The sequence below is a fragment of the Exophiala viscosa genome (genome assembly GCF_022695815.1).
Source record: "Exophiala viscosa unplaced genomic scaffold EDD37scaffold_4, whole genome shotgun sequence".
NCBI lineage: Eukaryota > Fungi > Ascomycota > Eurotiomycetes > Chaetothyriales > Herpotrichiellaceae > Exophiala > Exophiala viscosa.
In genome coordinates, this window is record NW_026944356.1 from 1,766,857 (window position 1) to 1,781,025 (window position 14,169).

At 51.3% G+C, this 14,169-nt stretch overlaps 5 protein-coding genes and 1 non-coding gene across 6 annotated transcripts; 5 read left to right on the plus strand and 1 right to left on the minus strand.

The window, feature by feature from the left end:
* Positions 1-390: 390 nt before the first annotated feature.
* Positions 391-933, plus strand: EDD37DRAFT_649647 (uncharacterized protein; the record flags this gene model as incomplete). Its single annotated transcript, XM_062818155.1, has 1 exon — positions 391-933. One exon carries the CDS (start codon positions 391-393, stop codon positions 931-933), a length of 543 nt encoding a protein of 180 aa, XP_062671210.1.
* EDD37DRAFT_382636 (uncharacterized protein) lies at positions 863-2,751 on the minus strand. Its single transcript, XM_062812131.1, has 4 exons — positions 2,381-2,751; positions 2,217-2,318; positions 2,128-2,147; positions 863-2,037 (listed from the first exon to the last, which is right to left on the minus strand). Exons 1-4 carry the CDS (start codon positions 2,460-2,462, stop codon positions 1,147-1,149), a joined length of 1,095 nt encoding a protein of 364 aa, XP_062671211.1. The 5' UTR covers positions 2,463-2,751; the 3' UTR covers positions 863-1,146.
* Positions 2,752-4,002: 1,251 nt separating this feature from the next.
* EDD37DRAFT_382702 (uncharacterized protein) lies at positions 4,003-5,695 on the plus strand. Its single transcript, XM_062812132.1, has one exon. The coding sequence runs from the start codon at positions 4,193-4,195 to the stop codon at positions 5,525-5,527; it is 1,335 nt and encodes a 444-aa protein (XP_062671212.1). The 5' UTR covers positions 4,003-4,192; the 3' UTR covers positions 5,528-5,695.
* A 209-nt stretch (positions 5,696-5,904) lies between these two features.
* On the plus strand, positions 5,905-6,709 carry EDD37DRAFT_649650 (glutathione S-transferase; the record flags this gene model as incomplete). The annotated part of the gene is made up of 3 exons (XM_062818156.1): positions 5,905-6,137; positions 6,226-6,346; positions 6,401-6,709. 3 exons carry the CDS (start codon positions 5,905-5,907, stop codon positions 6,707-6,709), a joined length of 663 nt encoding a protein of 220 aa, XP_062671213.1.
* Positions 6,710-7,136: 427 nt separating this feature from the next.
* EDD37DRAFT_t10 lies at positions 7,137-7,224 on the plus strand. Its single transcript has one exon. It is a non-coding gene; the product is annotated as a tRNA-Pro (tRNA).
* A 344-nt stretch (positions 7,225-7,568) lies between these two features.
* EDD37DRAFT_382779 (xeroderma pigmentosum group C-complementing protein) lies at positions 7,569-11,217 on the plus strand. Its single transcript, XM_062812133.1, has one exon. It carries the CDS (start codon positions 7,807-7,809, stop codon positions 10,873-10,875), a length of 3,069 nt encoding a protein of 1,022 aa, XP_062671214.1. The 5' UTR covers positions 7,569-7,806; the 3' UTR covers positions 10,876-11,217.
* Positions 11,218-14,169: the final 2,952 nt, after the last annotated feature.

The following is a 14,169-nucleotide window of genomic DNA, read 5'->3' on the forward strand; positions in this document are numbered from 1 at the left end:
AACAACATCTATCTGTCGAACCAACTTAGCGAGAAGGACCCAACACTATCCAGGGGCACGAAAATCGTCCAACCCGCCAACGATCACAAGATACCATCGTTCAATATGAACATTTCCGCGCCCTTTCATAGGGTTCGCCATCGAGCACGTATTCGCGTTCTTTGGCCTGCTCTCACTGGGAACAAGGCATCCAGCGAGTCAATTTACACCAGCAACCATCCACCTTGATCCCATTCGGGTCCGATATCGTCGTTTATGACCGCTGTCGGCACCTCGAAACACAACATACCAACAACGTCGGCTAAACAGCTTGTTGTCGCCCGCCCAACGCCACAGCACCAGCATCAAAGCATCTCTATCACAATCAAGTCGGCCCAACGCTTCTCCACCATGGCCCACTCCAACCTTGACCACGACATCCTCAACAACACGGCCTACCTAGACGACTTTGACTTCACTTCCGACTTCGACCTGTATCCTGCCGCCGACAATGTCAGTCTCGCTAATCTACCCGATCTCAACTTTTTTCCGGAATACGACTTCAACCCTCAATCTCCCACGCAGCCTACGCCCTGTTCTCCGACGCACAGATTCCGCTGTAAAGATTGTCCCGAGTCATTCCGGCGCCGATGTGAACTCAATCGGCATGTCCTCAAGCACACTATGCCGTTCAAATGTACACGAGGCTGTGGCGCCGCCTTCGCGGAGAAGAGACGATGTAGCCAGCACGAGAAAGCGGCGCATGGGTTGGCCACGGAGAAGGACCGAAAGAAGTGCCACTTGTGCGACTATGCTTCCCTGCGTCCGGACGCTGTCAAGAGACACTACAAGCTAAAGCACGGGATGGAGATCAGTTTTAGATCGAGAGGCTCACCGGCCACGACCGAGTCCTCGACTGGATCTGATGGCGGGAGTATGGATTCGAGAGATTGACAGAGAGGAAGGGGTCGAGGCTGAAGGTCACGATTTCTTTTCATTATTGGGTCCAGGGAATTTTGGACGTCAGAAACCTTTTTGGTATGTATTGTACTTTGAGCACTAGGGTCAGCGCGAATACATTTCATTTAACTTTTACGTTCTTCCATGTTCCGCTCACATATGGGCGTGCGTCCATCTATGACTGCATGCCAATGACACTGTTGTGGTTCAATCGTAGTACTTCGCCTTGACACCTTTGATAATCTCCTGATCATCTTTGCCCTGCTTACTCACATTCTTCGACACCCGCGCCTTGACCCATTCACCGGCCGTCAACCCAACGGTTGCCTGATCCAGCGTCTGATCATAGCCCAAGCGTTTCAGCAAGGGGCTATCAATGGGGACCAACTGGGTATCGTCTTCGGGCCTGACAAAGTACAAAACGCCATGACGATCAACGTCAGCCTGATCCGGCGGCGGCGCGACGACCCGGTGAATACTGCTCTTGAGAAATCCGTTGGTCAAGAATTGTAGAGCATCCGCGATATTCACTGTGATGCTTCCCGGGTGGGGTTTCACGTATTTCCACTCGCCCTCGGGTGTACGCACTTGCAGCGCCGCGACGGGCTGTCTGAACAACAACGTCAAACTGCCAAAGTCGGTATGTCCTTTGACCCAGACATTGTCCAGTGCGGCGTTCTGCTCGGGTGTGCGTTTGTGGTACTTCATGTACCGGAAGTGGCAGTCGCTCTTGGCCTCGTACCGGTGGTTCTTGAGGAAGAAGTCCTCTGGCAGTTCGAGGATAATGGCGAATAGGACGAGAAGCTTGTTCACGATCTCGAAGTGGATGTGCTTGGCGAAGTACTGGATCTCGTCCCAGTGCTGCTTGACTACCTCGGGGTGCTCGCGCTTGTACTCGGGGATGGATTTTGGGATGTTGTAGATCTCGGTGTTGTCGAGGATGCCTGGTCTGATTTCGCGGGTCGCAAAGGGCTTGTAGCCATTGTACCCGCCGTGCTCGAGGTCCGCACGGTATTTGATCTTTTCGTCGGTGGGGAGTTCGAAGACTTGCTTGCATAGGCTGAATTGGCGGTCGACTTCTTCTTGGTTCAGGCCAAACTAATGAAGATCGTCAACGACTGTTTCCATAAAAGTACGGAACATATATGGTGGGTTTGTGGTGGTATAGTATATCTTGACGAGACTTACATTGGTGATGTAGAAGAATCCTGGTAGTAAAGCGTAAGTAGGCATTCCATTTGAGATTGAATGATGGTTTGGCTGTTGAGGTGACTCACCGATTCTGTTCACGGCGTCGGACAATTGAGCCGCCAGCTCTTGTTTACCATTTGGCTTGTCAAACTTGCTTAGGTCAAGGGTGACCAAGTCTGCCCAGTCCACTGGTGACAAGGCTCCGTTAGTATTGAACTGTGTTTGGGGAAGATGAGGGGTTGGTCTATACACTCATGCTGCGTCTCGGCGACCTGCGTCCATTTTGGGATGAACGAGGTTTGCTGTGGCCGGGTTATCGTCTGTGTCGCCATCCTGTCTGATGATGAGAAGATGCAACCAGGTAAGAACAAGCGAGACCATTTGATACAATTTGGGGATATTCGTAAAATGCATTTGGCTTGGATGATGCCATAGTGCTGGGATATTCCTCATTGCGGGGATACCTGTTTCTCCGCTTATGGTTGGTTGATCTATGCCGATAGCCGTCCACGACCCATTGTATACACATCCAAGCCGTTGTTATGATGGTATGATCTCCGAATTTGCTCGAGTATCAGCGACACAACAGGCGTTTGGGTTGGTAGCAAGTGTCGTACGGAAAGACGAGTTTGTCGTAGTTGTGCGCGGTATGTAATTCCGGACACTTCGGTCCAGGATTCAGCCTGATGGATTCGGATAATATCTGCTGCACACGATTGTTCAGGCAATGAGCGTGCACAACGTTATGCTTCACAGAGGGAATTCACAAGCTCTTGGGGCGAGTGAGTCTACCGTACTCGAGTCGTCAGCCACAATATATCTCTGCGCCAGGGTCACGAAACTGACGAGAGAGACACTACTAACCGTCGGTTGCTGAGATATGCTTTTCGGGATCGTTTTGATCTCCCTAAGCAGACATAAGAAAAGGGGCCTTAATGGGTTAATTAGGCCATGTCGGAGGTAGAGATCCGATTAGACGAGTCCCGTCATGCTGTCAAAGCAGTACTCGTTCGTGGAAAATGAGTGACATGTAGAAGGATTGGTACTTGGGGGTGGGTGACTAAACAATGCTGAATAAGAACAAAAATAGAATCAAGCATCTCCTCCAAAATAGAAGAAGCTTACTTACTTGATTGCATCGCGGAGCGAAAGCTTGTGGCCTCCAGTGACCACTTATAAGCGTCAGATCTAAAAATTCCCGGGAGTCGCTCGATCCTTGTGGCGCATTTTTGCTCGTTCTTCCCCTGCGCCCCGGATCTTCCAGTAATCGACAGCCACTCGTTGTTCCTCTCGTCTCCATTTATGCATCAGCACTAGACCTCGCTCGCATACTTGCATCGCTCCTACTTCTCTTCTTCAGTGCAAGCGCTGACGGGCCTGAAATCTGAAATCTTCCCAGCTTCATGGACATTCCTCATCAACTCACACGTGGACTGATTGCACTCTCTTGCGATGTTGAGTAATGGATTGTATTTCTCCGCGAGATGTCGACGTAGGTAATGTTGACGAGCATTGCTGTCGTTGCCAATATGGTCATGTCGGGCGAGGAAGAATTACAGATGAGACCGAGCTTATGATCGAGTCCTACTCTTTCGCTGCAAGGCTGAAGACAGCACAGCCCAATCACATAACCTTTTGCCCGACGCCTGGTGTGCCGGTCAGCAGTCGACACCAGCGGTAAGCGTGGGATCCTTCATCGATGACTGCGCTGGGCCTCCTGGTCAGCACTGCACTGCAATCTTCCCTCAGCCCCAACATGTACCCAACTCTGACTTTCCGTTCAGGCTTTCGCCATCGCTACTCGGCCCCCGTCTGCTGGGCAAGACGGATCGAATAGGTATATAACATGCACCCCGAGACCCCTCCCAGCAGTCTTAGGTCGTACACATATACAAGCATTCATTCTTTGACACAACTCAGTCTTTCACTAATCTTAATCAAAGCTCAGCACTCTTAATTGTTCGAACTTTCTCTCTTCGTTCTTTGCAAACTCCAGGATTTTCCTTATTGTTGAACACACATTCACTCAAGAAACCAACCACCCAACAATCCCATAATCATCATGCATTTCAAGCAAACCGCACCAGTCCTCGGCTCTTTGGCCCTGGCCTCCCTTGTCACAGCTGCTCCCATGGAGAAGCGTGGCTCGATCTCCTACGGTGACCGAACCGACCATATTAAGGCCTACCAAGACTCTCAACCGGCCGCTTCTTCAGGCTACCCAGCAGCTTCTTCCTCCACTGGATCTTGGGGATACGGCAGCTCCAGCGCTGCTAGCAACGGCTACTACGCCCCAACCTCCACCAGTGCCTCCTGGGCACCTTCCTCGACTAGCTCTGCTTCCTGGTCAAGCGGCAGTGCTGGTGCCAATCTTGGTGACAACCCCTTCAAGTTCCCTCTTGCCAACGGCTTCCCCAACGTCCAGAACCCTTCGTCCGCTCTGACGCAGATCGAGGACGCAGCCCACGGTACCCTTCCCAACGGAGCACCACCGCCATCCATCAACCCCGATGATCTCCTGTCCCAGCGTCTGATTGCTTTCAACGAGCTATGGGAGGTGGCTTTCTTCACTGAGCTGCTGGCCAACGTCACCAACAACGTTGCAGGCTACCAATTCCAGGACCAGAACCAGCGACAGAGTGTCATCACCGCCCTGACCGCCATTCAGGCTCAAGAGGAACTCCACGCCCTCAACGCCAATGGCGTCCTCAACCACTTCAATGCCGGTCCCATCCAGCCCTGCACCTACGTCGCACCTGTCTCGGACTTCCCCTCCGCCATCGCGTTGGCTGCTAAATTCACTGACGTCGTCCTTGGCACATTGGGAGATGTCATCGTCAAGCTCGGTCTCAATGGAGATGCCAAATTGGCCCGCGGTGTTGTCGGGGTTGTCGGCCAGGAAGGCGAACAGAACGGCTACTACCGCGAGCTCCTTGGCGAGATTCCCAGTGCCGCCCCCTTCCTGACCGCCTCTACTCGCGAGTTCGCCTTCTCCGCCTTGAACCAGGACTTTGTCGTCGCAGGCTCCTGCCCTAACATCAACACCATCAACCTGCCCATCTTCGGTGTTCTGAACCTCGAGACCCCGACTGTTGCAGCTCAAGACCAACAACTCACCTTCTCGTTCGATGCCGCTGGCCAATACAGCAAGTGGACCAGCTGGCAGGGTCTCAACCTGGTTTATATCAACCAGCAAAACACCCCCGTCGCCATTCCTATCTCCGGAGCTCAAGTCAGCGGCAGCCAAGTCACATTCTCCGCCAACTTCCCCTTCACGGAGAACCTGATGTTCGGTCTGACCATTGCCGTCGTGACCAACGGCGCCGGTCCTTTCGCCGACGTCGACGCCGTTGCCGCTGCTACTCTCTTCGGACCTGCATTGATCGAGGTCCAGTAGACTATCATTGCGAAGTCAAGATATGTGGATATGTGACTAGGTCTGGGTTTGGGTTACTTGGGCGGCATGGAGTTTCACAGGGGTACTGGCGTTTGCAATTTGCATTTGCATTCTGAATATTGTCTTGGGTACATTTGGTTCTCTTGTCTCCAAAAGTATAGCTTAATTTCAAGCTCTTTTGATCTTCACCAAGTTCGATTCTCTTGAAGTTTATTGTTGACTCTGTTGACGTCGCAGCCTGCATGATACCATCAACCCGAGGTAGAGAAGAGAGGAGTAGTAATGACTGACGACCTGGAGAATATATATATCAAAAAATAAGCGCCCAGGGAGGCATGGTAAGTGAAGATAATCTTAAAGATCTCGTGCAGAACAATATGGCGTCTAAAGAACCCGAAATTACCCTGTACTTTCTCGGCGCCAGTCGCGCTATCCGCATCGCCTGGCTGCTCGAGGAACTGTCTTTGCCGTACGAACTGGTATCCTCGCCGCGAGCATCAAATGGCCTTGCTCCGCCGGAGTTCAAGGCGAAGATCCCCACAAAACTAGGAAAGAGTCCGGTCATCAAAGATGGCAATATCGTGATACAGGAAAGTGCCGCGATCGCAGAGTAAGTAATCATTCAAGCACTCGATATCTGACTACATATACGAAACTTTTGACGTCCGGAACCTCTCCGCTAAGGCATTTTGGCTTAGGTATATCTGTGAAACATACGATACTTCATGTCGGTTACTCCCCAAAGAACCAGCCGCTAGAGCGAAAGTCAGGGAATGGATGTCCGCTGCAGAAGGAACGTTTATGATCCACGGGCTCGCTGTCAGTATGCTCTTACCTCTTCTTACTTGGGGACAAGCTGAGATTGTGCACTAGATTCTTTACGCGCGATGGAGTCTTCCAGAACCAGCTAAAGAGTATCTCCCGGAAATGGAGAAGGGTTTGTCGACGAATGTGCACAACGACTTTGATTGGTTTGAGTCAGAACTTGAGGGCAAAGAGTACCTTGTTGGCAAGACCGTGACGGCTGCTGATATCCTCATGGGTTTTAATATCGAGTTCATCTTTGCGAGGAAGTTAGGTACTGAGGGTGGGGATTGGCCAAATGTGACGAAGTGGTTGAGTAGGGTACAGCAACGGGAGGCTTATAAGAAGGCGGTGGAAAAGTCGGGATATTCTTTGTAAAGGATAAGATCCCCATGTTCAACGAGCTTCAAAGGATATTGAGGAAGATGGACATGTCGAGTCCACCAAAGGGGGAGCGATGGTAGCGGCGTCCGCCCTTACCATATTCATCACTATTGTGAATCGCTCATTGCAGGCACCCCTAGCACAAGAAGGACTCGATCCCAGTCAGTATCGAAACGTGACAAGCTCACCTCAAGATACCCAGTAAGACTCAATACTGAGGAGTCACTTGCAGATGAAAAGACGACGAACCATCTAAACTCAGGCCAGGGTCTTGGAATGCTTCGGTCAGACAAAAAGCAAAGAATCTTGGACTATAAGACAGTATCCCCAAATTTTAAGCTATATTCGACCTCGAGAAGTCGGCCTCGGCTGAGTGAGTTTGAATCTTTCATACATGTTTTATCTCGATTCTAACATTTACTTCTAGATGGTTTAGTGGTATAATTCTTGCTTTGGGTTCTTCTCAACTGAAATGCAAGAGGCCCTGGGTTCGATTCCCAGTTCAGCCCAAAGTCCACTATCAAGGCTTTCTTTTTTGCCCTGCAAAGTCTTGCAACGACTACACGACTTTGACTCTTGATTTTTGTAGGACTCGAAATGTGCAAGAGTTGTGAGAAGTGGAGAAGAGGAGAACTGTGGTTTTTAGGTCGTCCGTGACCAATATGCGCCGTTAGCCCTTGTCAGACAGGGATCACCATAACTAAACAGACATTCTTCGTGAAGGATCGAATCAACACACCAAAGACTCGTTTATGCAGTATGTCCTGGACGCCTGAGAAACCATAAAGTCCTTCAGGGCTTCCTACGGACATCCTCTTGACCCCGGTCCTGCCACAATCCAGGGCACATAAATGGTATCTGACAGGAAGTCTTTGTCAGACACTACAATTTCTTCCAGTCTTAGATTTGTCAGTGACGTACCTACTAGGCGTCGACCCTCCATCCTCGAATAAGTGCCGAGTCGACGTCGCATCTAGTGAAGGTAGGATTGAGGCTTCACTCTCCGTGAGGACTCGCCAAGACGATCATCACTATAAGTGTTAACGCGAAATCAATCATGAATGGCATAAGCCGACTTCATCCGTTCCGAAATGATGCCACCTAGGAAGAGTCAACCACCGCGATCATCCACGCGCCGGACGCGTCAGTCAACTCGTCGACGCGAGACTCTCGACGATGGCATTCCCAATGTGTACGGCGAAATGCTCGCAGAAGCTTTACGTGAAAAAAACGCCGCCGCATCGAGTCCCAGGTCGTCCAAACGGAGAAAACTCAGCGAAGAGCCCTCGACCAAGATCGACCTCGATTTTGACTTGTTCGGCTCTTCACAAGTCACCCCAGAACAAAACTTGAACGTCGAAGCTACGGAAAGGCTACAACAGATAGTATACGATGATTTCGAAGGCTCAGAGGAGTCGGAAGCTGAATTCGAGGATGTCGATCTCGAAGCGGCAGTAGACGAGGACGAACCGGTTGAAAAGGCCGAGCAGAAGACTCTGGTGCTGGACTTGTCCAAGACAAACCTGGACTCTTCCAAACGGGGCATTCAACGGCGAAAGCCTGTGGGGCCAGCAGAACGAAAACTCCGTCTAGAAGTGCACAGAGCACATCTTGTCTGTCTACTGGCACACCTGAGTTGTCGGAACAGATGGTGTGAGAGCCAGTCAATTCACGCCATGCTCAAACCTCTCGTCCCTCGCAAGATTACAGCTCTACTTCACGTCGATGAGTCCAAACCACAATATCAGCGATCGCACTCGTTTCTGAAAGGAATCGAGGAAGTTTGTGCTATTTGGAAAGTTGAGTGGACGATTACGGAAAGAGGTATGAGACGTGCTCACTGGAGAGCGGATGTTGATGCAGTGAAAGAGAGCGACGATACTGGAGACCTGATTGACTTCGAGGAGTTCAGGGTTGCTGCAAAGTCACGATCTGGCTCACGGGATCTCGGTGCACAATTACTCTGCGCGTTGCTTCGTTCCGTCGCCGTCGAAACTAGATTGGTCTGCTCTCTTCAGGTCCTACCATTCTCCGGTGTTGCAAAAGGCCAGACACCCGAGAAGCCAAAGCCGCAATATTACCATGCCCCCACTCAGGCTTACGGATCGACCGCGGAAGAGACAACAACGCCACGCCCATCACCTTCCAAGGCAAAAAGAGTCAAGGACTCACCATTTCCCATCTTCTGGGTTGAGGTATACTCGCCTTCGACGGCGACATGGATGCCGTTGGATCCGATCGTGCGAAACACAATCAACAAGCCCAAGACCGGATTCGAACCGCCTGCATCCGACCAGCAAAACAGCATGACTTACGTGATAGCATTTGAGGATGACGGGTCCGCGAAGGACGTCACCAGACGATATACCCAATGGTACAATGCAAAGACACGAAAGCAAAGAGTGGAAAGCACCAAGGGTGGGGAGGAGTGGTGGGAAAGGACAATGCGAGTCTATCAAAAGCCCTTTGACGAAGTGAGAGACGAGATCGAAGATGCTGCCCTCTTGAAACGTGCCGAAACCGAGCCCATGCCACGAAACGTACAGGAGTTTAAAGGACATCCTGTCTACGTTCTCGAGCGGCATTTGCGCATGAGTGAAGTCATCCAGCCCAAGCATGAAGTGGGAAAGGTGAGTACGGGAACCGCCAAAAACGCAAAGCTGGAGAGCGTCTTTCGTCGACGGGACGTTCATCTATGTCGAAGCGCTGATGCATGGTACCGGCGAGGGCGAGATGTAAAGGAAGGGGAACAGCCCCTGAAGAGAGTGGTGCCCAAACGAAAACGTGATGTTGTCACTGAAGACTTTGATGAAGATGACGAAGCGAATGAGGGGACGGCACTATATGCTGAATACCAGACACGACTTTACGAACCACCGCCAGTCGTCAATGGAGACATTCCAAAGAACGCATATGGCAACCTGGACGTCTATGTTCCATCGATGATTCCTGCTGGAGCAGTTCATGTCCGTCACCCTCTAGCTGCTGAAGCCGCTCGTGTTCTGGATATCAGTTACTCTGATGCGGTGACCGGCTTTGAGTTCAAGGGTCGACAAGGGACAGCTGTTGTCGATGGTGCGGTCGTGAGCATGAACATGTGCAATGCCATGGTCAATGTGATTGAAGGATTGGAGTCCGAGGCGACAGGCGAAGCCACGGCGGCACGCAGCAGGATTCTCCTCGGTCTGTGGAAGCGATGGCTTACCGCGCTTAGGGTAAGGGAGCGGGTCCAGCGGGAGTACGGCGACAAGGAAGAGGACGATGAAGCGACGGCTGAGGCAGATGCTGACGATGACGATGATGAGACGTATCAGGACGAGGATGCTGGTGGTGGCTTCATGCTCGAAGAAGCAGAGCCAGGCCAGCCGAGTATCAAACCGCCAGATTCAGAGGCTCAACCTGCTTTCCCGAAGCTACAGCCCCTTGATGGGTTGTTGCCTCCAGAAGTCTTGCACATGGAGATTATTGTCGTCAGATCTCCGCACAAACTGCCTGAAACAGCCGAGCGACCAAACGGCAAGGCAAAAGCCACAGATTTTACGCAACCATTAAAGGACAGCGAACCGGGAGGCTTTCTACCCGAAGCAGACGATGGTGACGAAGGTGGAGGATTCGTGCCCGAACTAGAGGCAGAAGATGGCATCACCGGAGGAGGCTTCCTGCCCGGGGAAGACGAAGAGGAAGAACCAGCTAGAAGTTCCGCGCATGCACACCAGCCCACCATAATGCTGGCCGACGCAGACGAATATGGAGGCGGTTTCCTACCAGAAGATGACGAGGATGACAAACCCGCCGGAGGGGCCTCGCAAGACCACACCAACAAGCCTCGCAAGACTCAGCATGACGCAATGTACGATACAACGGGCGGTTTCTTCACCGAGGACAACAATGATCCCGCAAATGCAGCTGCCATTCATGTCGAGCCCAGCTCGCCTCTTGGTTCTATACAAAAGGCCACCGCAGAAGAGAGTAGCATCCAAGTTGCAACTCCAAGTGGTTTGCCGAGTACAAACACATTGGCACCACCAGCGAGACGGACAGCCAGCACAGACACAGACACAAACCCAGCGACGCCGGCCTCCGAGAATTCATTACTCTCGCACGACCCTGACGAAGAAGATGCCGAGCCTGAGTGGTTATTGAACAGTCTTGGTGAATGACTACTGTAGGGTTTGACAGCAACCGTACCCGGAAAAACGACGCCGAGCGGTGATGCACTGATGGTTACTCAATAGTCTGAGTGGTGCTGGTGGTGGATTTGATTTCGACAGTACCCTCTCCTTGGCTACCTGAGAGCCAAAATGGTGCCTGGACCTTGTGACACCTAACAACCAACAAATTGAATGGTGTGTGATGTTGTATTGGTCTGTATATATGACTTCTTCCCTGATTAGGTAGGCCTGAAATGTCCTCCTCCTGGCAGTGTTACATGAGTAGTACGACATCATGAGTATCCAGTACGCTTACGAGGTGGAAGAGGATGTCATGATATTCAGAGAATGAAAATTTCTATACAATAAGTACGCTAAGGGTATTCAACGTCCCCAGTGGTTAACAACCAACTTGAACAACAACTCATAACACCCTGCCTCTGAAAAAAAAAGGCATCGCCAAGTGGCGCTCGCTCATTTCGCTTGCTTAGAGAACGAGAACAAGAGACGGCTCCTGGATTTCTCATCTGAGACAGAAGAAGATAGACAAGAAACCAAACCAAACCAAACCTCATGAATGTCCAAATTCTCAGTGACCGTCACACCCTTTCTGTCCACTGATTAAGACCACAAACCTCCAAGCCCCATGTTCAGGTTCCCCTCTGAATCATGTTGAGGTTCCCCTCCGAATCATGTTCAGGTCCACTCCGAATCATGTTCAGGTTCCCCTCCGAATCAATCCCCTGTTCGCGCGATGTCAATCTGTCACTAGCACTCATTCCTCCGCACGTCCTGCTGTGCCATTCTCGACCTCAGCGGTTGCGGCTGTGTCATTCACACGACTCAATATCCTGGCCATCTTTTGGTGCTCTTCAAGAAACTCCTCACTCAGCTCGTCAAGCTGTCTGATCTCCTCACTGATGCCAGCCAATTGACCGGCCAGATTGCGCTTCCCGCTTGGCGTCGGTGCAGATGCCTCCTCAACAGGCGCCGTTGAACCAGAATTTTTCGGTCTGCCAGGAGCCTCATCTGTTGTAGCAGCCCATTTACTGGATTCAAGACCTTGCCTCGAACCTGCGGGCGACAAAGGATTCAACGAGTTTCTTCGAAGTCCCAGAGGACTCCTGCTCTTTCGCTTTGATTTGGGACTAGCCAGGGCAATGGGCTTGGTCTCCTTTTGAGCTTGTTTGAGTTGTGCGATCTCCGTTTGAGCATTGTCTGCAAGATTACGTTGTGTTTCAATCTCAAGCATGGCACCGTCAAGCCCGGCTTCAAGCGAGGCAATGGTCTTCTTCGCATCTGCCAGACTTGCATTTGCGCTGTCGAGGTCGCTTGCTTGGGGAAGATCCTCGGCTCCCTTTTTGACCTCGTTAAGTTCAGCAATGAGCTGCTCCAGCTTGGCATCATACTCTGCTTTGGTCTCATTGATCGTTCGTTCATGCTTCTCACGCAGCTCATCAAGAGCACTTTGGGCAGCGACATACTTGTTGTTGATTTCCTCAAGCTCTGCAGGATCTCGACGTTGCTCCGCAGCCTGTTGAACAGCATCCGTTTCTTGTCGCAGATTTTCGGCCTGCTCCTTAAGCTCATCGATCTGCCGACGAGCTTGCTCGAATTGGTCCTTAACTTCCACGAGCTCCTCAGGATCTGGCGCGGACTCGGATGCAGCATGAGCGGCTTGCAGTTCCGACTCCAACCTTGCAATGGCTGCTTCGTGATCTGATTGCATGCTCTTTGTGGCGTCGGCATGTTCTTGAACGGCTTTTTGGAGACGGGCACTGACCTCTGTGTTGGACTCTTCTAGTTGCTCAACCCGAGACTGCCATTGGTTTTCCAACGTTTTCATGATTTCATCAAGTTGATCGTCATGGGCTTCTTTCAACTTTTGTTCCAGCTCGTCTTGTTGAAGCTTGTTCTGTTCCTGACTAGCATTGATGGCCGCGGCGTGACCCTTTTCCATTTCGTCCATTGCCAACTTATGCCTTTCCTCCAGACTGCTGGTGAGTTCAGCCAGTGCTTCATCGTGGTCTGCACGAAGACTGTCCATCTCCTTCTCAAAGTCTGCCCTTAAAGTCTTCTTCACCTCAGCCAGAGCTTGGTCGTGACTCATCTGAAGGTTCATCATACGGCTTGACTGCTCCGCCATCCTCTGAATAGCCGATGACAACTCCTGCTCCAATTTCTCGATCGCATCCGCATGTTCTTGGTCTTTCTCTTTGCCTTCTTCCTCCATTGAGCTCAGGATGCTCTTCAGGCTTTGAAGTTGGAACCTCGTCCCCTCAAGATCTGCTTGCAACGATTTTGCTTGTGATGCGTTCTGCCGATTTTCTCCGGTAAGAGTAGCACGCAGGTTCTCAAGAGCCTCATCCTGATCCGACTGTGCTTTGGACTTGGCTTCTTCGACGAAATTGGCATGGCTGGACTTCAACGCCTCGAGCGCTTCATTTTGATCGGACTGTGCTTTGGACTTGGCTTCTTCGATGAAATTGGCATGGCTGGACTTCAACGCCTCGAGCGCTTCATTTTGATCGGACTGTGCTTTCGAAGTGATCTCGTCGATGGAACTGGCGTGACTAGATTTCAGTGCCTCAAGCGCTTCATTCTGATCTGACTGTGCTTTGGACTTGACCTCTTCGATGAGATTGGCATGGCTGGTCTTCATGCCCTCAACCGCTTCCTTGCTTCGGGAGGCTGCCTCCTCTTCCAAGGCTATCATGGACTTGGCGTGATCAGCTTTTGCCGCTTCCAAGGTATCCTGGGCGGACTTCAGTTGTGCCTGCAGATGACTGATGCTGCCGGCGTGGTTCTCCTCAAGTGCACTGAGAGTGTTTTCATGATCCAAAGCTCTTTGTCTTTCCAATTCAGCCAATTCTCTAGAATGGTTGGATTTTGCCTCGGCCAATTCCGCTTCAACAGTGCTGAGTTGCTGTTGTAAATGATGAAGCTTCTCGCCCTCGGTCTTCTTGGCTCGCTCTACAGCTTGCTGTTGCTGCTCTATGGCGTCGGTTTTGGCTTGATTAAGTTGTTCAATATGCCCGGCTTCCAATATCTCCAGGTCCTTGAGTACGGCCTTCATCTGCTCCTCCAGTTGTTTGGTCCTGGAGGCATGCGTGTCCTTAAGTGATGCAACTTCCTGGTGTGATGCCTGTAGCTTCAGCTCCAGCTGCTGGATGTCGCCAGCATGAGCCGCTTTCAATGCAGCAACCTCCTCTTCATGTTTTGGTTGTGTACTCTGGACCCGCTGCATTTCGTCGGCATGAGCCGCGTTCAATGTCGCAATCTCTTCTGCGTGCTTTGATTGAG